This window comes from Candoia aspera, chromosome 11 (genome assembly GCF_035149785.1).
Source record: "Candoia aspera isolate rCanAsp1 chromosome 11, rCanAsp1.hap2, whole genome shotgun sequence".
Taxonomy (NCBI): Eukaryota; Metazoa; Chordata; class Lepidosauria; order Squamata; family Boidae; genus Candoia; species Candoia aspera.
Window position 1 is genome coordinate 25,217,614 of NC_086163.1, and position 20,894 is coordinate 25,238,507.

General features: G+C 60.9%; 2 protein-coding genes across 2 annotated transcripts in view; one reads left to right on the top strand and one right to left on the bottom strand.

The window, feature by feature from the left end:
* The window catches only part of WWP2 (WW domain containing E3 ubiquitin protein ligase 2), a 28,876-nt gene extending 13,144 nt beyond the window's left edge, over nt 1-15,732 (top strand). The window contains exons 5-24 of the mRNA XM_063312774.1: nt 568-705; nt 1,298-1,394; nt 3,417-3,538; nt 3,778-3,967; nt 5,444-5,533; nt 5,905-6,079; nt 7,654-7,708; nt 9,250-9,331; nt 9,588-9,716; nt 9,897-9,975; nt 10,082-10,153; nt 10,237-10,325; nt 10,771-10,930; nt 12,599-12,732; nt 13,148-13,288; nt 13,540-13,660; nt 13,860-13,964; nt 14,109-14,205; nt 14,326-14,398; nt 14,497-15,732. Of these exons, the coding sequence (XP_063168844.1) occupies nt 568-705; nt 1,298-1,394; nt 3,417-3,538; nt 3,778-3,967; nt 5,444-5,533; nt 5,905-6,079; nt 7,654-7,708; nt 9,250-9,331; nt 9,588-9,716; nt 9,897-9,975; nt 10,082-10,153; nt 10,237-10,325; nt 10,771-10,930; nt 12,599-12,732; nt 13,148-13,288; nt 13,540-13,660; nt 13,860-13,964; nt 14,109-14,205; nt 14,326-14,398; nt 14,497-14,596 (2,249 nt within the window). The 3' untranslated portion in view covers nt 14,597-15,732. The remainder of the gene's footprint in view (nt 1-567; nt 706-1,297; nt 1,395-3,416; nt 3,539-3,777; nt 3,968-5,443; nt 5,534-5,904; nt 6,080-7,653; nt 7,709-9,249; nt 9,332-9,587; nt 9,717-9,896; nt 9,976-10,081; nt 10,154-10,236; nt 10,326-10,770; nt 10,931-12,598; nt 12,733-13,147; nt 13,289-13,539; nt 13,661-13,859; nt 13,965-14,108; nt 14,206-14,325; nt 14,399-14,496) is intronic.
* Nucleotides 15,733-18,611: 2,879 nt separating this feature from the next.
* PSMD7 (proteasome 26S subunit, non-ATPase 7) lies at nt 18,612-20,563 on the bottom strand. The gene is made up of 7 exons (XM_063313136.1): nt 20,407-20,563; nt 20,212-20,303; nt 20,051-20,143; nt 19,874-19,971; nt 19,714-19,794; nt 19,336-19,427; nt 18,612-19,088 (listed from the first exon to the last, which is right to left on the bottom strand). Exons 1-7 carry the CDS (start codon nt 20,478-20,480, stop codon nt 18,650-18,652), a joined length of 969 nt encoding a protein of 322 aa, XP_063169206.1. The 5' UTR covers nt 20,481-20,563; the 3' UTR covers nt 18,612-18,649.
* Nucleotides 20,564-20,894: the final 331 nt, after the last annotated feature.

Genomic DNA, 20,894 nt, shown 5'->3' on the forward strand with positions numbered 1-20,894 from the left:
TTTCTTATGGGGCTGGACGGAGCCCTCAGCCTGGAGGGGGGGCCTCTCGTCTCTGTGGGCAACAAAGGATCTGGGGGGCCGCTGAGGTGGGGCAGAGCAGAGGTTGAAGGACTCGGTCTCGAGGGGGCATCTCCCCCGGCATGAAAGATGTGTTCAGAGCACCTGCCTGGGCTGCCTTCTGGATCTGGGACCCAGGAAACGGGCCAGCGTAAGGGTCGCTGGAAGGCCCCGGCGGTCTGCAGGCTTTCCTGAGCGGAAGTGGCCATATTTGGGAAAGAGACGTGGGGCAAAAGCCTCTCACATTGGGCCCACCCAGTGCCTTCCCTGCTTTCCAGGGGCCACTCAGCCAGGCATCAGCCCTCGTGGGTGGAGCCAGGCCTCGAGGAGCAGGTGGGCTTCTGTGGCCCCGGGGGTGGATCTGGCTGGGACCAGTCGCTGGCGAGGCCATGGGTCCTGAGGATAGTGAGGGCTCAGGCTGCCTGGTGAGGATGTGGGCGGGTGCCTGGGGAGAGGCAGGCACAGGCATTGCTGTGGGGCTCTGACAGACAATGGCTTTCGCCCTTGCAGTGGAGAACAAGCTGCTGACCTTGAACCTGCAGGCGGAGAACAAAGGTGGCCTCCTCTCGGGTGGCGAGCTGACAGTTCTCCTGGACGGGCCTGGTATCAAGGCAGGCAGCCTGCCTAATGGCCCCGCTGTGGCCGAAGGTGAGCGTGCCAGGAGCTGGCCAGTCCTGAGCTGGGGATGGGGATGGGGCCAGGTCCTGCTGGCCATGGCTCTCCCTGTGCCACTCTCTGCAGCACTGGTACCAGCAGATGTTCCCTGTGGAGCCATGGCATGGAGGAAGAAGGCCTTGTGGCCGTGAGGCTGAGCCCTGCAGGCGAGGTGGCACGGTCTCCCTCAAGCAGCTTTCTCTTGGGAGGGAGGCTGAGGGGGAGCTTGGGCAGATGCTCCTGATCTGGGGCAGGTGGGCTGTACTGGGGCCTCCAGAGGTTCGGGGGCTGCCAGTGCAATGGGGGGCTTCTGGGAAGGGGGTCCTAGCTCTGCCAGGAAGCTCTGCCCCAGGAAGGGTGGGAGGGGCCAACCTGCATGAGTTGCCCAAGGCTCCTGCCCAAAGGGAGATCCTTCTGGGGGCTCTAGGCTCCCCCAAGGAACCCTGGATCTTCTTCCCGAGGGTGTCCTATATTGCCAGATCCCTTGGTCCCTTGGGGTGGCTGCCTTGACCGGCAGGCCGCTCTCCAGACTCAGCTTCATGCATTGGGGGGGGGGGGGGGTTTCCCTGGCTTCTTGCTCTTTCAGGGCCCCAGGGAGCCGGGAGGGAGTCCAGGGTCCTGGCTGCATCCCCAGAGAACAGGCCCCAGGCGTCCAGCACAAACTGCTTTGGTGACAGGTCCAGGTAAGTCTCTGGGGGGGAGTGCTCCGCAAGGGCAGGGAAGTTGGCCCCGAAGGGCTCCTTGGGCTGCCAGGGCAGAGGGAGGAGAGCCAGCCTGACTGCTCCCCCCCAAGTGCATGCAGCCCTTCCCCTTCCCTTCCCCTGGCCAAGGTGGGCCTGCGGGGGGCCTTCAGAGCCCTTGGCCAAATGGGGGGCACTTCTGTTCCTGTGGGGCAGCTGCTGCAGCAAGTGCTTCTCGGGTGGGGGTTCAGGGCTGTGGAGTCACCACTCCTGGGCTGCCAGAGGGTGGCTGGCTGGAAACCGAACCCTCCTGCCTTCCCCCCCCCCGCCAGAGGTGTGGAGCTGCTGCTCTGGGCTGCTCATGTGAGGGGAAGGGGGCTGCTGTCTCTGCCCTGCCCCTTGAGGAGCCCAACCTCACCCTCAGAGAGAAAACCAGGCTGGGAAGAGACCTGCAGGGATGCTTCCTAGCTTGGGTGCAGCAGAGGGAGGGCTGGCCACGTTCTGATCAGAGCGGCTGTGCCTGGGAGCCTTTGTGGGGGGGCTTCATTTCTGTGGGGTGGAACAGAAAAGGCGGCTGCTCTGCTCAGCTGGCTCCGTCTGGGAGGTGGGGCGGGTGGAGGAATTTCTCACTGGGGTGCTTGAGGCCAGGCTGCCCGCCGCCCTCCTGGTCCTTGGAGTTTCTTAGCAAATCGTGGGCAGGCATCCTGGTCCCCCTTCAGGAGTAAGGAGCTGGGGTCAGGGAAGGGAGCTGCTGATGGGTAGTCCTGCCCTTGCTGCTCTGTCCACGTGCTGCCTGTTGGGCCTGTGAGCATCCTGTCTCTGTGGCCTTATGGGTGGGGTGGGGTGGCTGAGGACCTGGCTTTCTCGCCTGGCCTTTGGTTGCCCCCCCCACCTGCCTCCTCCCTCTGTGGGCCCAGTGCCCCGCCCCACCCTTCCCCCAGCACGGCCTGCACATTTCCCTGGTCCTATTTTAAGCTCTAGAAGCTTTGCCACATGACTGCCTTGGTTCAAGTCCATGCAGCTATTAAAAGACGGTGCCAAGCTAGGAGCCTGTAGGAAGGATAATTTCAGCCCTCTCAGCAGGTGCCAATCAATTGGGCCTCAGGAGCGGCCAACTGGGTTTCTGGAAGCACTCCTGGGAGTTGGGAGGTGACCCGCCTGCCTTCCTCGTATGCCATGCCGGGGCAGACTTGCACCCACTGCATGTGTTTGTGGGAGGTAACACAAACGGAGCTTGTTTTCTGCTCATCCTCCCCCATCCCCAGCTTGGTGTTAGTTTGGATGTGCAAGATCGTGCTACTGCCATGTGGTGATGCATCAGGTTGATTATAATTGTATTAATTGATTTTTGCTATCAATCTTGTAATGTTAGTTTTGTAAGCTTCTCAGGAAATTGAGCAGCCTATAACTCTGATCAGTCCATCCTTCTGGAGCCTGCCTAGCTGAGAATTCTGGGAGTTGTAGTTTGTTTGAGGAAGCTGCCTTAGTTCTCCCGTGGGCCATTGAGTGGCCCCTGGTGTCCTGCAGCAGACGAGAGCGTGGGGCAGGTAGTGGTCTGGCCCAGGACAGAGGAAACCAGCTTTCCAAATCTCTTGGCCTTGCACGGCACATCCCGGAAAGGCGCATCCAGCTCCACATTCTTCACGCCAACCGGCAGGGCCTCTACCAGGCCTGTGCAAGATGCTGGGGGCTGAGCAGGATAACAGGTGGCCCATCTGTGGCCAAGACTGCAACCCTGCTGTGCTGCTTCTGAGCATCCCCTGGTGCCTGCTAACCCTTGATGCTCCCAAAGGGAACTGGTCAGACTTCCAGAGGGGACAGGAAGGCCTCCTGGGTACTCTGCCTGGCTCCCCTGTTGCCCAGGATCACAGGACCCAAACAGATGGTGCAGCAGCAGCAGCACCCAGATGCACTGGCAACTGCAGACACTCTTCATGCAGTCTTACTGTGCAAGGGAATGTTGTGCGCTGAACAGGCCTGGTGGGAGGGCTGTCCAGTGGTGATCTCCATTCCTTTCCTTCCCAGAGCACAGAGGTCTGCAGCTGGAGCCCCCGGGCAGAATGCGGCCCCCGTGGAGCAGAGCCAGAGCCCGAAGATCCAGCATCAGCAGCTGGGCAAAGGCCAGGATGGTGGCCAGAGCAGGGCAGGTTGGCCTGGGGAGAGCGGAGGTGTCTGTCCAGCAGGCCCCCAGGACAAACCTGGATGCCCCTAAGCTGGAAGCCTGGAGCCCCCCTTGAGGGGCAGTTGCACTCTGGCAGGGGCTGCTGAGAATTGTGGCCCAGCAACTTCCAGAGGGCCTGTGGGACACCTGCACTGCCAGGAGGGAAGCTGTGGGTAAGCAGTGCTGTGGCAAGGAGGGAGGAGGCCAGACATTCTGTCTTTCCAGTGGACGGAGAGCCTGAGAGCCCTGCGGCCGACGCTGAAGAGGTGCCAGCAGTGCCCCCTGCAACTGTGCCAGATGCGCCCCCCCCGCCCAGCGTGCCTCCTGTCCTTGCCGAGGCGGAGGAGCCTGGCCCTGACTCGGGCAGCCAGTCTTCTCGGTTGGCAGTCCAGACGCTGGAGTCTCTGCCACCTGGGTAAGGGGGCAAACAGGGCCTTTGGCCTTGCCCTTGGAAACCAGAAGAGGGGCATCTCCAGGTCCTTCCAGTGGGATGGGGGGGGAGTTGGGTAAGACCAGGACAGGAAGGAGAGGCGGGGAGCAGCCTGGTGCACGGACCCTGGCCTCCCTCCGTTGCCAGGCCTCTGCGTGGCAGCTGCTGCCCTGGGCGTCCTGCATTCTTGGGGGGCACAGGGCCTCCTGCATCTTCCAGGGGAAACACCTCTTAGCACGGCGTCTGCCGTGTGGGTGTGTCACGGTCAGGTACTCAGTGCCTCTTTGTGCGGGCTGTATGAGACCGGCTGTGTCTGGCTCGGCTGCTCTTGGAAAAACCCCGGCCCCTCTGAAGCCCTTTCATCCCCTGCGCCTTGTCCTTGCGGTTGCGCCTGGCACGAGGCTCAGCGGTGGTGAGCAGAGGCTCCTTGCGGTCGGGGGGGGGGCCACAGGGCACCGCTTCAGTGTGTGCTGGCCATGCATCCCCTTTCCCCCAGAAGGCAGGGGGTGGGGGGGTTGCCCTGGTGGCCTCCAGGCCCTGGTTTGCGTTTGCCCACTGTTCTCCAGCGGCCCAGAGTTCTGCTTTTTCCTGCCCCACATGCCCGGGTGCAAAGAAGCTCTCAGGGAGGTGGCAGAAGCCACGGGGGTGGAGGGGTGATGGCTCGCTAGTGTCTCTGTGGAGCCCTGGGCTAAAGCTCTGGAGCTGAGCTCTTCAGAGGAAACCGTTTCCTGGGAGCCCCATCCAGAAGGCCCCTCCCCTGTCTGCTTACTGGACGAGGGAGGAGCAGCCTCCCCCCATTTCCTCCTCCCCCAGTCCAGCATCTGGTTCCTATCAGCAGCGCGTCTGGTCTGGGGACAGCCGTCCACATTAACACGGCGTGTGCGCCTGTTCGCGCCGCGTCTTGTGCACACAAAAGTGTATTGTGCTCCCTGCCGGCAGGCGCGGGCTGCGGTTCCTTGCGTAAGGCCGGGTGTCTTGCTTGGGTGGCAGGGTTGCTCAGCGTGGCTGTTCTGCTCCCAGCAAAGTGCGCCTGCTGCAGCCAGCCCAACAGACAGAGAGGTAGCCCAGGGGCTGGTTGGCCGGTGGCTTGCTTGCACATGTGAGCAGGCAGAGCCCCTGGAGTTTGGCTGGAGTGCAGGTGTGGCGGCAGCTGCTGCCTCTGAACGCCGTATTTGAATGCAAGGGTCTGGTGCTCTTGAGTTGTGAAAAAGCAAGTCCTTCTTAATGAGGGAGATGCCTGTCAGGGCTGCGCCTTGTTCTCTCTGGCCAAAGTTGCAAAGGGCTGCCCTACACCCTTGGGTGGGATGGGCTTTGGGGAGGGGGAGGGGGTCGTGTTTGGGGTACAGGAGATCCCATTTGGGCCCCTGCTGTAAGGCCCCGCAAGGCCCTGCTGGAAGCAGAGGTGGCTGAAAACACGCAGGTGCCCCTGTGGGACTCCCCCCTTCTCTCCCTTTCCCTAAGGTGGGAGCAGCGGGAGCTGCCTAACGGGAGGGTCTACTACGTGGACCATAACACGAAGAGCACCACCTGGGAGCGCCCCCTTCCGCCAGGGTAGGTACCGAAAGGGGCGGGCCTGGCCTGGCGGCATGTGCGTGGGGGCCAGGCAAGGCAGGTGGGGGCCCGAGGCAGGAGGTGCCGTGTCCTCGGCTTCAGGCAGGTGGAGAGATGGCTGCACCCAGGCAGGTGCCACGGCCCGTCTCCAAAACCCCCTTGCCCTCGCTGTGCCCTCCAGCGGTGTGGAAGGCAGAGGGTGCAGCTTCCTTACCAACATCTGGCTGCCCAAGTTCCTTCTCGGCCTCCGAAGACACTGCCGGCCCGGGGGTCGCCCCGGTGAATACCCCCTGCGGTTGTGGGGCAGCATGTCCCAGCAGGGAGGGAGAAGGGGGAGGGGACTCCTCACAAGGCCTCCCTTGTCTGTGCAGCTGGGAGAAACGTGTGGATCCCCGTGGCAGGTACTACTTTGTGGACCACAACACGCGCACCACCACGTGGCAGCGCCCCACGGCTGAGTACGTGCGCACCTACGAGCAGTGGCAGAGCCAGCGCAACCAGCTCCAGGGCGCCATGCAGCAGTTCAGCCAAAGATTCCTCTATCAGGTGGGGGCCTTCACCCCTCCCCAGGGACACTGCAGCAGGGCCTCTTCACTTGTGGAGGGCAAGGGCCCCACCGGAGATCAGCACCCGGGCCCGAGGGGTGGGGGCTTTGGTTAGGCAGTTCTGCGAGACCCCGCTGAGCAACGGTTTGGAGGGTCTTCTCAACTGTTCTCGCTGTTTAGAGGATCCCAGGATCCTTCTGTCTTCACTGAGTTTCCAAAGAAACTTGGTGAACGTGGTGAACGGGCCCCAAACATGGGAAGCGGCCGGCTGTCTTTAATCCAGGCAGAGGTCAGTTGAGGTCAGGCGGAGCAGGCCCTCCTTCCTCCTGGGAACCAAAGAAACTTATTTTGGCTTGACGAGTTGACCTGAGGTACTGTACTAAATAGGGCCCAAGTCCAGCCTCTCTTAGCAGGTTGCCTCTGAAGACTTTGGGACTGGGCGCTGCCACTGCGAGGGTGCCCTTGGCTGGGCTTTGCCGAGCCTCTCTGGGGCTCTCAGATGCACTATCTCTGGAGGCGCAGCTCCCCGGCAGCCACGGCACTTGGCTCAGGGGGCAGCAGCAGTGGCAGTGGCAGCACCGGATTGCGCTTGATTGTGTTGAGCTTTGTGAGACTGCAGTGGCTGGCGGTGGAAGGATGGAAGGTCTATCCTCCCGCTTGGCAGGGCTAGGGACGCGGGTGGCAGGTCGTTCTGGAGAGGTGCCCTCTCTTCCCTGCACTATTAGCGCAATCCTGGGGCTGAGGTGGCCAGGACTGGACCTGCCTGGGTTTGGGGAGCAAACCCCTAACAAGTCACCGCGTGCAACTTTGCAGAGTATGCCTCGGCTGGGACTCGGCCCCCCTTTCGAGCGGGGACTTAGACCCACACACCTTTGGGCACAATAGTGTGCTTTTCCAGCCTCACAGCTCCGGCCACTCTGGTTGGCCTGCTCCCTCCGGAGACCCGGCCGAGCGCTGGGGAGGGGCTGTCTAAACAACTGGCCGGGGCTGCTCCTGCCGCTGCTGGCAGCTGCGCCCCCCACCTCACTGCGTGTGTTCCTGGCCCAGCCCCGTTGCCCGGAGGGGGATAAAGGTGCTTTGTGCTGGCCCGGGCCGGGGGGAGCCAGGGAGGCGCCTGTCTGGGTGGCATGAATGTGCCCTCTCAGGCCGAGCCTGTCTCGCGCCCAGCCGCTGGGTTTCGCGGCCCCGTGTGAGGGGGGAGGAGGCGGCGGACGACAGCCTGAGCCAGGAAGTGCTGGGCGTGGCAGCTTGTGGGGATGATTTCATTGGAAAGGCCTGCGGTATTTTTTCCCCGCCGCGTGTGGTTTGGAGGGCTGGACGTGGGGCGGCGGCGGGGGTCTCATTGCCTCTGCCAGCACGGGGGCAGTGGCGCCTTTGCCCGGCCCACACGCTCCCACTCCCTGCCCCGAGCCACACGCAGCCAGATGATGCTTGGCTCCCTCCTTGGCCACTGGGCTTCTGCCGGCCTGCTGGGGCAGGGCAGGGCAGGGCAGATGGCGCTGGGGATGGGGGCAGAGGACCCGCTGGTGCTGCCTCCGAGCCCCATCAGCGCAGCCGTCGGTTTGCTCCCTGCAGTCCTCCGGCACGGCGGCTGACAACGACCCCTTGGGCCCGCTTCCTCCCGGCTGGGGTAAGTACTAACAGCTCTGCCGTCTCTGGGTCCCTTGCAGCCTGAGCTTCCTGGAGCTGCTCCTGCTTCTGGGCTCTGAATTCAAATCCTGCCTTTATTGAAAACTTGCCTACTTTCTTGTCCGCTGTACTGAGGGGCTTCTGGTGGAGCTCCTGCGTTCACCTCTTCAGTTTTCACATGTGGGGGCAAAAGCGGGGGAGGAGCCTCTGTTGCTGGATGAGCCCAGCTTGCTTGGGTGACCCCTGAATCAGCCAGTGTGGGGAGGCTGCTGCGATGGAGATGGAGGGGCAGGAACCTTGAGGAAGGCAAGGGGGCCTCCTGGGCAGCTTTGTGGCCCCAGAAGCTTGGCACAAGCTGGGGGGAAGGGGCCCACCCGGTCGGTTGGTCTTCCTTAGCAGTGATCTGCACAGTCCTGGGTCCTGCCAGTTCGGTGGAGGGTTGAGCAGCTGGACTAGAACTGGGGTGGCTCTGCATTCTGGTTCTCCCTTGGGCAGTCATTTGGCCCAACCCACCTTGCAGGGTTATTGTGGGGAAGATGGGAGGCAGCTGCATTATGTGCGCCACCCTGAGTTGTGCAAAATAAAGGTGGATTGTCAACCAGTGCTGCCAGCAGCCTTTCTCCCTGCCTTTTGCAAGAGCGCTGAGAATCCCCCACTCTGAGGGCAGCAGGACCAAACAGTCCTCTGGGGTGCTTTGAGCACCCACTGCCGGGCAGGGGAGGAGTGGGAGGCAGGGGGGCACTCCGGGGAGAGGGGCAGGGCAGGAGCCTCTCCAACGTCAGCATCCTGGAGCTGGAGCAAGGAACCAGCCAATGGAGGAGAGGGAGGTGGGCCAAGAGGCGCCCCCCAGCAATACTCCCGGCCACGTGCCTTGGGCCCCTGAGGCCGAGGGGGTCCAGAAAGCCCCAGGCTCTGCACAGAGAGCCCAGCAGTGGCTCACGGGCACTGAGCACCCAGCCATCCGTCCTCTGGCACCCTGAGCCCAACGTCGCAGCATTAGAGGAAGGGCACGGGAAGGGGTCAGGCTGTGGGCCCACCTTGTGCCCTCTGGTCACCCCCTGCTTGACCATGACTGGCTGCAGGCTTTCTCTGGCCTGGGCAGTTGGGGCCCATCACCATGCCTATGTCCTGCCTTGCTCAGTTGGGGTGGGGGCAAGGGGGAGCATGTGTCGATGATGTGGGGCAGAGCAGGCTGCCCATCGGGGGCCCATCTGATGCAAGCTCAGGCAAGGGGTCGAAGGGCTGGAGGTTGTTTCCAGGGGCCCAAAGAAGGGAAGGGCCAGGAGCTTGGCTCTGCGCCGGCCCTCAGACAGGCCCGCCTGGGCTGGATGGTGTGCGGAGCAGCGTCTCAAGAGCCCTCCGAGAGAGGGGTGCCAGTGGGGAGGCCCCTGCTCCGGGGTGGGGGACACACCCGCCTTCCCTCCAGGTTGGACCATGGGGGGGCTGCCGGGCGGTTTGCCAGAGCTTTTCTGGGAGCTCTCGGGGCCCCATGTGTTGGCCAGAAAGGCCCCCCATCGCTCCTTCCCTTCCCTTCCCTTGCAGAGAAGCGGCAGGACAACGGGCGGGTGTACTTCGTGAACCACAACACCCGCACCACGCAGTGGGAGGACCCCCGCACACAGGGGTGGGTAGCCCAGCAGCACACCCAGGCCCTCTTCCTTGGCATGCCAGGCTGAGCCAGGCGGGCCACTCTGCCTGGTCCCATGGCTGGAGAAACGGGCTCGGTGCTCCCCCCTCCCGGCTGCTCCTCGGGGTGGTGGTGAGGCTGCCTCCCTCCGTGGGCCTGAGGGGGAGGGGGAAGGGACCCAGCTGCCTGCTGCAGGTGTGGTTTGTGGGTGGATAAACCCACCGCTTGACCCCCCCTCTCCTCCCCCGGCCAGGATGATCCAAGAGCCAGCGCTGCCCCCTGGCTGGGAGATGAAGTACACGAGCGAGCGGGTGCGCTACTTTGTGGACCACAACACTCGCACCACCACCTTCAAGGACCCCCGCCCGGGATTTGAGTCTGGGTATGTCCCTCCCCGCCTCACAAGCCCTTCCTTAGCTCCCCCGAGCGTCCCCCCAGGGCACGGCGAGGTGAGGAGGTGGGAACTGGGGCTGTGCTTCCGGCCGGCTGGGCTCTCTGGGGCGGCCCAACTCCTCTGGCCTAATCCCAGGACACCCCCATTCGTGTCTGTCCCCCCTCACAGGAACAAGCAGGGAGGGTCCCCTGGTGCTTACGACCGAAGCTTTCGTTGGAAGTTTCACCAGTTCCGCTTCCTTTGCCATGTGAGTGTTGGGCAGGGAGGTGGGCTGGGCAGGGCCAGGGGTCTCTGGGGCAGGGAGAGGGCCTGGGCAGGCTCGCGAGACCCTCACGGCCCCTTCTCCCTCGCAGTCCAACGCCCTTCCCAGCCATGTCAAGATCAGCATCTCGCGGCAGACGCTCTTTGAGGACTCTTTCCAGCAGGTGAGGCTTGGCCTTTGGGGCGTGTGGCTCAGCCCCAGGGGGAATCCCACCCGGCCCCCGTCCTATCCGCTTCTCTCTGCCAGATCATGAACATGAAGCCCTATGACCTGCGGCGCCGGCTGTACATCATCATGCGTGGGGAGGAGGGCCTGGACTACGGCGGCATTGCCCGGTGAGTTGGCAGGGCGTGATGGGGGGGCAAGCTGCCATTCTAGCCCCCCTCCCTGGAGACTTTACCAAGTCCTGCTAGAAGGTGCGGAAGAAGAGGCCAGAAAGGAGCAGGGGGAGCGGCCAGCAACGGACTCCTGCCTGCCGGGGCCCCTGGGCATGCTCCGAGGGGCTCCAACAATGGTGCTCTCGCCACAGCCGTGACGCCCCCTGCTCGAGGGGCAGCTGTGCCTGGCCCTCCCCTGCCGGAGCGCGTGACACATCTCCCTGTGTCCTGCCAGTGGTTTTACCCTATGGTAGGTGACCTCATGCTGTTCTACCACAGGGTAGAACCACGGACAGGATGCGGGGGCTCTGCATCAAGCACGGCTGCTCCCTGGAGGCGGCTGGGCTGGGGAGAAGCGGCCGGGGGAGCATCGGCCACCTCACCGGCCTCTCTCTCTCCCCAGCGAGTGGTTCTTCCTGCTGTCCCACGAGGTGCTGAACCCCATGTACTGCCTCTTCGAGTATGCCGGCAAGAACAACTACTGCCTGCAGATCAACCCAGCCTCCGCCATCAACCCCGACCACCTCACCTACTTCCGCTTCATCGGCCGCTTCATCGCCATGGTGAGTGGCCTGGGGCGGGGGTGAGGCCGTGCATCCCCGAGTTCTGCCTGGCTGGGTTGGGTTGAGGTCTAGGTGCTCGCCCCCGTCGCCAGCAGCTTGGGGCCTGGGTGGCCAGGCCCGCAACTGGGGGGGGGCAAGCGGGGCATGTGCCCTGGGGGGGCGCCAAAATGGGCGTGGAGTCCATGTTTGCCCCAGGTGACACAGACCCTAGTTGTGGGCCTGTGGGTGGCTGGCCCAGAGCCACCCCCCCCAGAGGCGACTCTTTCTGTGTGGGGGCTTTTATTTCGGTTGGACTGGGGGGGGCTCCCTGCCTTTGTGACGTGGGAGGAAGAGAGCCACCATCGCTATGGGAGCCAAGCCCCAGGAGGAGTCTGCTGGCTCCAGGCCCGATTGGAAGGCAGGTGCTTTTGGGAGCTGAACTGGTGCCTTTTAATAACGTTGGTCAGTCGGAAATAGCGGCACTGGGCAGTCCTGTTCTGAGCTGGCTCAATGTTTTCCAGGCCTGGGTCCCTTCCTGCCCTAAATAGCCTGTTCCATCGTGGAATCTGCTTTGGGAAGATGTTTGCCTGTAGGGGCTGCCCTTGCACCCTGGGAACAAATGCCCGTCTGAGCCTGCCCCGCTTCCCGCTGCGCCCCCTTGCTATGCTGCTCCAGCCAGCTCTTCTGGGGCCCCGCACTGTGCCAGGACTGCGTCGCCCAGAATCCCCAGCCAGCACAGCCTTTGCAGTCACAGCCCTTTTGGTGGGGCTGCTGTAAGGCCCCTTCTGGCGCCAAGATCCCCACTGGGCCCTTGGGGGAAAAGGGAGGCTGGAGGGGGCAAATCTTGGGATCTGGCAGGCGGGGGGGTGGTTGGGGGCTACAAGACCTGGGCACTTTGAAAAGGAGGGAAAGGGAAAGACGTGTTCTGGGAAAGAAAACGGTGCATTTTGAAGAAATGAAAACATTTCCTTTTTTTGAAAAAGGATTTATTATCCCATCTCTGCTTAAGACTGCTTTGTTTCTTTTAGCTTAGAAATCGTGCGTAAATTAGGCTGATCTAATCCAGTGACGCAAGGGGAAGCAGACAGGTGGCCTTTGTGTGCAGAAACGTGTTCCCAGGAGTTTGCTCACTTTCCAAATCCAGCATCACCGTTCTGTGGCAGAAAGGGGAGGGCAGCGCCCTGTTCACCAGCCTCCTTACAGCGGTGGAGGAGGGCCACAAAGCCTCAGATGCCCCAGCCCCGATGGCAGCCGAAGCTTTTTCTCTGCCCCCCTCATGCCCTGGAGCACTCCAGAGCTGCCTATGGCCTGGATAACGTCCACTTGCCTTGGGTTGGAAGGGGTGGCCCTTCCCCAGGTCAGCCTCCCCGCCCAGCCCAGGCTCTAACTCATCCCTGGTGGCTCATTTTTCTTGGCTCCCGGCAGGCAGGCCTGTGGCAGGCTGCTTGGCGGCACTTGGCGCGTGCTGGCTGCCTGGTACCCAAGAAAGCAGCAAAGATGTGTTGGCAAGGCCACCAGGAGTTGATCCCGAGGCAGGGGCGGCGGTGGCAGCAAACGTGTCTGGGTCGTGGTGAGGAGGACGATGTGGCTGTTCCCTGGAATCCGGTTCCGCTCAAGGGATGCTTGACTGCCATGCTGGGGTCTCGGGGGCCAGGACTGACATTTCTGGGGTGTTTCCTTTCTTTGCAGGCGCTCTACCATGGCAAGTTCATTGACACGGGCTTCACCCTGCCCTTCTACAAGCGGATGCTGAATAAGCGCCCCACCCTCAAGGACCTGGAGTCCATCGATCCTGAATTCTACAACTCCATCATCTGGATCAAGTCAGTTCTCCTCACAAGGCCCATCTAGCTGTCGACCAGGCATGGGCTGGGGGTCACTGCTGCCTCAGGCCTTCCCTGGGGGGTCCTGTTAAGTGTTTGCAGAGGAGTAGAAGCGTCCTGATGTTTCTGCTATTCTGGAGGCAAAGCGATAAAGCAGGGGGTGCACTTTTAGCTGCCAGTCCCCTTATGCCAGGGCTTCTTGTGACTTAGCTTTGTGCGTCAGAGGGGCGGTTTGAAGGTGGACACTGAGGGGTCTTGGGAGGGTCCACAACAAGAAGGAGAAGGAACCCTTCCCCCAGTTCTCCTTGGGCGTCCTCATCCCATGTGGCCCTGCAGTATTGGAGATGCTGGGGCCAGAAGGCAGCCTAGGCTTAGGAGGGGGGCCATCCCAGTCATCTCTCTCTGGCCTTTGCAGAGAGAACAGCCTGGAGGAGTGTGCCCTGGAGCTCTTCTTCATTCAGGACATGGAGGTCCTGGGCAAGGTGACCACCCATGAGCTGAAGGAGGGCGGGGAGAATCTCCGGGTCACTGAGGAGAACAAGGAGGAATATATCATGTGAGTGGAGTCCTCGGGGCCAGACAGGAGCGCTCCTATGTGGCCTCCTGGGAGCACAGGAGTCCACCAGTGGGAGGACCATCTTCTGGCCATCTTGCTGGCGGGTCTGAGGACGACTGGGACAATCACGGGGGCAAAGCAGCTGGGCCACAGAGTTTTGCCTAGGGAGCGCTGGGCAGGTCTCCACTCCAGAGGACTACAGTGTCCTTGGCTGACAGGCAGGGTGGCTGAGTGGTCTTCCCTCCTTGCAGGCTGCTGACTGACTGGCGGTTCACGCGGGGTGTCGAGGAGCAGACCAAGGCCTTCCTGGATGGCTTCAACGAGGTGGCACCTCTCGAGTGGCTACGGTACTTCGACGAGAAGGAGTTGGAGGTGAGCTGCAACCTACTGGCTGCCCTGTGGCTGGTGCTGGCCTGCAGGGAATGTCATCCAGCAGGTCGCCCCGGGACTCCTTTGGCAGCTGAACTCAACAGCTGAGAGACAGTTGTGGCTGCTCCGTGTCTCGGGTTTCCCCCCAGAAGCTGCCTTGAGCGGGTGGTTCAGGCCGCATCTCACCCTGCTTCTTCCCCAGCTGATGCTGTGTGGCATGCAGGAAATCGACCTGAGCGACTGGCAGAAGAACACCATCTACCGGCATTACACCAAGGGCAGCAAGCAGATCCAGTGGTTCTGGCAGGTGAGGCTCCTCGCTGGGAGACCAGGAGTGCTCTGCAGACCCGGAGCACTTCCCTCCTGAGTGGAAGTCCACGGCCTGGCAGGGGCTGGCCCCAGGGACTTGCCAGGAGTCCCACCGTTGCCTCTCCCCTCTGGGTGGTTGCAGGTGGTCAAGGAGATGGACAGTGAGAAGAGAGTCCGGCTCCTCCAGTTTGTGACGGGGACGTGCCGCCTGCCTGTCGGAGGATTCGCAGAGCTCATTGGTAAGGCAGGGCCTGTGTGGGCTGCCAGGCATCCTGTTCACCAGACCTGGCAATGCACTTCCTTCCCTGCCCCTTTCTTGGCTGCTGCATGCTGAGGGGGGCCTCTGTTCCTTCCATCAGGCAGCAATGGACCGCAGAAGTTCTGCATTGATAAAGTTGGCAAGGAGACCTGGCTGCCTCGCAGCCACACGTGGTGAGTCAGCCAGAGTGAGCAGGACCTCTCGGGTCCCCCCCCCCCGACCCTGACAGGGAGCAGAGCTGTTCCCGCCAACCAGCTTTTGCCTTCTTCAGCTTCAATCGCTTGGACCTGCCTCCGTATAGGAGTTACGAGCAGCTGAAAGAGAAGCTTCTTTATGCCATCGAGGAGACGGAGGGCTTTGGGCAGGAGTGACAGACATCTGGAAGGTGCCAAGAAGAGCCGTCCCACATACCAGAAGGGGCAGAATCCCTGGAGGGCGTGGTGCTGTTGAGAGCCTCTCAGGGACCGTTTGGGCCAGATTTTGTAAAGGAGGCATCCCCCTACAGGGCTGGGGATGGGGGGCTGCTTCCCAAGGGCCCCCAGACCTTCCCTCCCTCCCTCCCTCCCACTATGTGCTGAGCTGTATCTCCCTGGGCATCGCGGCCACCTCCCCTGGCACCTTGGGGCCTTCTGCAGTCCCACCTCTCCCCCCCTTGTGTACAGCTGCTCCCACCAGGGCCACCTGCGCCTTCTCTTGCCCATAGAGGGCTCCAGCCCAGAAGAAGCCTCTCCTTCCCCCTCCCCCTCCGACAGCCTTAATATTGCCATGAGCGCCCGAGCTCCAGCTGGGCTGGGAGCCGCCATAGACTGGCCAGCCCCGAGGCCTTTCCCTGCTTTTCTGCGCCAGGTGGGCCTTTGTGCTCAGCAGCCCAGCCCAGCTGATTTTGTGCCACGGGTTGGGGCACGTTCCATGGGCTGCTCTCCAGTCTTGCAAGTGGAGGGCATGACAGAATGACCCTCCCCGCTTCTAGATGGTGCCTGGCAGCTTTGGCTCCTTCGCAGACCAGCTCCTGCTCCCAACTCTGGACTGTGGTGCAGCCTCGGGGCTCTTGGGACCCCCCGCCAAGAGGCAGACCTACAGCCTGGCTGAGGCGGGGGCCCTGGGTTGGAGGGAACTGTCACTTGGAGATCTCCAGACCAAAGACAGGCAGCATCGGGGACAGATTCAAAGACTTCCTCGTGGTTTGAGCTGTGCGTGAATGTTTGATTCCCGTGACTGATGTGGCTGCCCAGCTTGAGCCTGTGGCCAGGGAGCCCAAGGGCAGAGGTTGCTCCGGCTCCGGGAAGGGTGTGCTTGTACGTCTGATGCTCTTGGGGGCACCTTCGCCTCCGTGGAGGGTCTGTGTATGTACATGTATAAAAACATATATGTGAATATATAAATTTGTATATAAATGTCTCTGGACACCAAGACCTGCAATAGCTTTTGATGGGACCTTAGATAGTTTTGTACTGCACCATCTGCCTCAGTAATGCCAACTTCTTGTGCAATAAACTATCTGCAGCTGCTCATGTGTCTTTGTGCTTCAGGCGGGGAAGGGCCGGCAGCATCAGCGGGTTGGAAATGGGGGGGCAGCTGAAGTGAACGTGAACAAGGAGGGTTGCGCTGAAGGAAGCTGAATTGCTGGTGTGATTAGTCCCTGCCTCTGGCTGACTCCGCCTGTTTCATGCTCTGCTTGCTGGTGACCATAGCGTGTCCATGTGACTGGAAAAGGAAAATTGAGACCCAGTCCCTGTGCCCGCTTCTCCGCTGAATGGCAGCAGTCCAAGTGACAAAGCTGGGCAGAGCAGCTGAGACCCTTACGGGAAACATGCAGCCAGCAGATGCTCCTGGACACGCTTGTGTTCTGAAAGGGAGCTGCTGCGTTTCCTCCTGCTGGAACAGGAAGCCAGGAAGCCCTGGGTGGGCTCCCCCGTCCCACAAATGCTTCGCTCAGGGGACCTGTGCCAAGGGCCTTGGGCCTGGAGAAGCCTTCCGAATGGCAGGCCGCTAGCCCATTAAGTGCAGGAAAGTGGAAAGAAGGCCTGGGGCGGCGGAGCTGCAGGGATGTTCTCTAGCGGCTCTTGCCTGTCCTGGCAGGATCCAGGCTGTCCTTGTGTGCCACGCTGCGTGGGGAGGAGAGGGAGGAACCAGGTCTGGCATGAGGGGCTCCTCTCCCCTGCCCTTGGCCCGAGTGCCTGGCGGCTGTGTGCTGCAGGCAGAGGAGTCGCTGCCTGAAGGAGCAGCCAGAGGTTCTGCTTGGCTTGGAGCCAAGCGTTTCTGCTGCCGAGGAAGGATCTTCCTCTTCCCTGGGGAAGCAGACACAGCACTGGGCACCGCCTGCCATGGGATGTCAGGCGGCCAGGCCGGGCCCCCGTTGTGGCCTGTGGACACACTTCCCGGTTGGAGCTTGGTTTGCCTCCTGCCAACTTGAAACTGCTCGTGGCAGCACGGCCCTCTTCCCAGCCCCTTTGCCGTTTTCTTGCCGTGAAGCCAAGTGATTGGGGGGTGGGATGCAAACCAAGGACGTCTGGGCAAAAGGGCAGGCAGCAGGGCCTACTTTAGCAGCATGGCAATTGGGCCGCTTGCCATCATGGCCATGGAGGAAACCACTGGTGGTTGGCAGGTCTGGATGCTGCCCTTCTCCAAACGGTTGCAGGTAACAGCTGAGGAACCAGGGCTTCCACTGTCACAGCTATGGCTGGGTTCATGCCCTCGCCGAACCAGGTCTGAGGCCTTGCAACAGCCATTGCACCAGATGCTCACCTCCCCACACACACCCCTAGTTGTAGCACCTGTCTCCCAGCCAGGTGAGCAGGGAAGACTCAGGAACGTCTTGTGCACAGCAGTGCCCGCAGGAGCGGGCCTCCATCCTTTTTATAGGGATGTAGCTTTTTCCTCGGCCCCCCGATTTGAGAGCTTGGATTTGGGGGCTTGTTCTGAGCTTGCCACCTCACAGACAAGCTCCAACTTGGTTTGCCGGGGTTCAAAACCTTTGAACTGCTCCCCTTGGTTGTTTGCCAGAAGGAAGCCTGTTTTTTTCTGGGTCTTTGGGTATCAGGACCAAAGAGGCTGATCACCAGCTTCAGGTCTTTTGTCCGTCTGAGCTGGGACTGGCAAGACAAAGTGATGAATTAGACTGGGACAAGACTGATCTGTTCTCAGTGCACAATGGGAAAAACTGATCCCAAAAGCCTATGCACTGAGTGCACCCAGACAGAGGGCCTCCTGTTTATTGCTTCAGGCACTTTTATCAAAAATCTGACATCTAGGACAGAAATAAAAAATCGAGGACAAGCTCCTTCGTTTACAAACTGCAGCAGTTAAAACTAAACCCAACAAACTGTATTGTGCATGGAACCAGGACACCTTAGGCCATAATATGGCTGTTTCGGCTAAGCATGTTGTGAACGTGGCCACTGTGGTCCATTAATCAACTTTTAGAGCTTAGCAAGTTGTGTGAATCTAGCCATGTTTATTTTGGGCCTCCTCTCCATCCACAGAGCGCCTCTTGGTGGCGGCCCCCAAGGGAGGCATTCTTTGCAGTAACCATCTTCAGCAGAGACCCAGGAGACTTGCCTTCCTGGCAGCTCCCGTTCTGCTGCTTGTTTCTGATCTAGCTGGAAGAATGAAATGGGGAGCAAAGCACAAGCTTTTAGGCTCCCTACTTAGAAAACCACCCAACTGGCAAAACCCTTACACAATTCCCAAATAAGGAAGTGTAAACAGTGCCACAGAGCCTGCTTTCCAGAGCAAGTTGTGCAAGAGCTGCCACCTGGTGGTGCAAATCACAAGTGCAAGAATCTGGCACAGTCCAGGGCTCCAGCTTTCCTAGGGCGAGCCTCCTGTCTTGCTGCTCCTCAGAACAGAGGAGGCCAGGAAGAGACGGTGTCCTCTGCCCACTGTTTGCCCCCAAATGAAGCAGACACCAGGGCAACCCTGCTGAGTTGGCAGGATGGCAGCACCCAAGGAGCACAAGCACAGCAATCCTGCTTCCTAGCAGGAATGCAGAGGGGCTTCGATTCAAATGGCAGTGCTTCTGCCTGCACGGATGGCCAGGGAGAATGTTCCATGTCTCTCTGTGGGTCAGGCAGGAAGACCTGAACCTTATAACAGAAGCTCAAAAACAGCCAGACCCTAGCTTAAAAACCAACTGTCCCAAACTCTAACCCTAACCCATGTGCAACGGTCCCACTTGCTCTGCAACCCACAGCCTCCTGGAGGTTCCAGGTTTCTCTTCCCCCTACAGACAGAACGAGACAGGGCATCTCCCCCACCATGTTCTGGCCTGTCCAGCAGCTGCCACATATTTGAGGCAGTGGGGAACGCCTCTGGCCCTCGACCCCTCCCGAGCCTCTGTTGCGGAAGAACCTTTAGCCAGGGCAGCCCGGAGCAGTGGAACGTTTTTAATTTACAAATACCAGACCCAGCTACTACTACTACTACTACTTCTTCTCCTTCTTTTCCTCTTTCTTGGCCTCACTTTTTTCCTTCTCCTTTTCCTTCTCATCCTTCCTCTCCTTCTTACTCTCCTCCTTCTCCTGCCCCTCCTTCTTCTCGGCATCTCTGTTGGCGATCTTGTTGTTGATGAGGTTGTGGAGCGCAACCACAGAGCGGATGAGAGAGGCCAGATAGACCACCACCATCTGGTCATTGGTTTTTAGGTAAAAGGCCTTGACAAATTCTTGCAGATTGACATCCGGCAGCAGGTTGAAGACATCCTGGAGCTGGTAGATGATCTGGTGGTTGATGGGAAGCTTGCCCACGGCCACTTTCTCTAAGTAGCTCCTGATATCCAAGAGCTTGGAATTCAGTCCCTTCAAACCGTGGACCTGGTTTGTGATGCGCTGGGAAAGCGTGCCCACCGTGGTGTCCTTAATATCACTGGAAGAGTGAGGAAGGGTCAGACCAGGCCAACAAAGCGGCAGGTTATGCTCACTGTCACCCTCCATGGGCTCTTCTGGGTAACCTGTTCTGGGTAACCTGAACCGAGAAGGCAGCCCTAACGGTTAACGGCCCAGGCTTCACAATGGAAGGCTGCAGCCGCACCTGGTTTTCACCCGCACCTGGCTTCTGATCTGACCGGAAGAACGAATCCCAAAGTGCAAGCTACGAGCCCCCAAGTTTTTACCGCAGCAAGTGCTCCACGCCAACTTCCTCGGCTTCCTCTGCCCCAATTTCACTGGTCACGTGCTCAAAGGTCTTAGACGTCGGGGTGCCATCCTTTAGGGCGCAAGGGGAGAGAAGCACTGTCACGGCCAAAGAAGCTGCTTCTGGGCAGGAATGCGTCTTTGCAAGGGGAGCGCTTGAAAAGCTGGGAACCGAACTGACTGTGCAACAGCCAGAACAGGACCAGCAGGAGCGAGCCCCACTCCCGCTGCTCCCCAAATGGAAAGGGTGAGCCGGACCCCTGCACGAGGCGAAGCAGCGGGGGGCAGGGGCATTGGGGAAATCAGGCGAGGCAGGCAGCACAAAGAACGCCCTGCCCCTGTCCTGCCAGGAGACTCACGTCGTGCACCTCTTCCACGGAGATGTAGCCCTCGGTGGGCAGGCCAAGGTCCTTGGGCTTCACATCGATGATCACCAGCACCTGTGTGGAAGACCCCCATCAGGCCCGTCTGTCCCCTGGGAGAGCCGAGACCCCCATTGTGTGGTGGGGGCCCCCTTACCGAGTTGGAGCAGTAGCGCTTCATGAGCTCATTGATGGCGATGTCATTCTTGTGCAGCTTCGGGCCGGTGTGGTACCAGCCGACGATCCGCTCACGGGCTGGGGAGGCAGGGCGGGGTTAGCCAGAGCCCGGAAGGGCCCCGCACCCGGCCCGTCCGGGGGGTGGGGTGGGACTCACCGTTGACCTTCTTGAACATCCCGTACATGTTCTCCAGGTAGTCGTGGTCCAGGAACCAGACCGAGTCGTCCTTGTCGTCCTCGTCGAAGGGCACTGCGGGGGGGGGGGAGAGGGTGAGCGGGGGGCGCGCGGGCGGTCCCGGGGGCGGGGGGCGCACTCACCGGCGAAGCTGTTGGAGACGTCCAGCACCTTCTTCTGCCACGAGCCCAGCAGGACGCCCACCACGCGCTTCTGGTTCCCCACCTTCCCGATCCTGCCGAGACAAGCGGGAGCGCGGTCAGGCCCGCACCCGTGACTCAGCGGTCCGAGCCGAGCCGGGCCGGGCCGGGCCGGGCCGGGCCGGGCGGGCTCCTCACCGGTTGAAGTGGTCCACTACGCTCAGCAGCACCAGCGGGTGCACCACCACGCGCTCCACGGCCAGCTCCGGCATCGCGGCGGCGGCGGCTCTCGTTCTCAGCAATCCGGCTCTGCGGCTCCCAGTGTGCACCACGGCCGCGTCACGGCGCCATCCGGGAAGGGCCTCGCGGAAGCGGGCGGGAGGCGGGTCGAGGCGCGGCTTCCGGAGCATTTCCGCCCTTCTACCCCGAGCAGAAGAGCAGGCCGGAAAGAGCGGCCTCGAGCGGCCTCGTGTCGTGCCCCGATCCGGCCAGGCGGGGCGCTTCGCCGGCCTTTCGCAGAGAAGTTCCTGGCCGGTGGCCCTTTTACAGGCTGCGCAATAGCGTTGATTTGATTTGATTTGATTTCATATTTTTTATTTTATTTTATTTTATTATTTTTTAATTTTATTTCATGTTTTTTATTTTTATTGGATTGGATTTTTGTTTTGTTTTATTTTATTTTATAA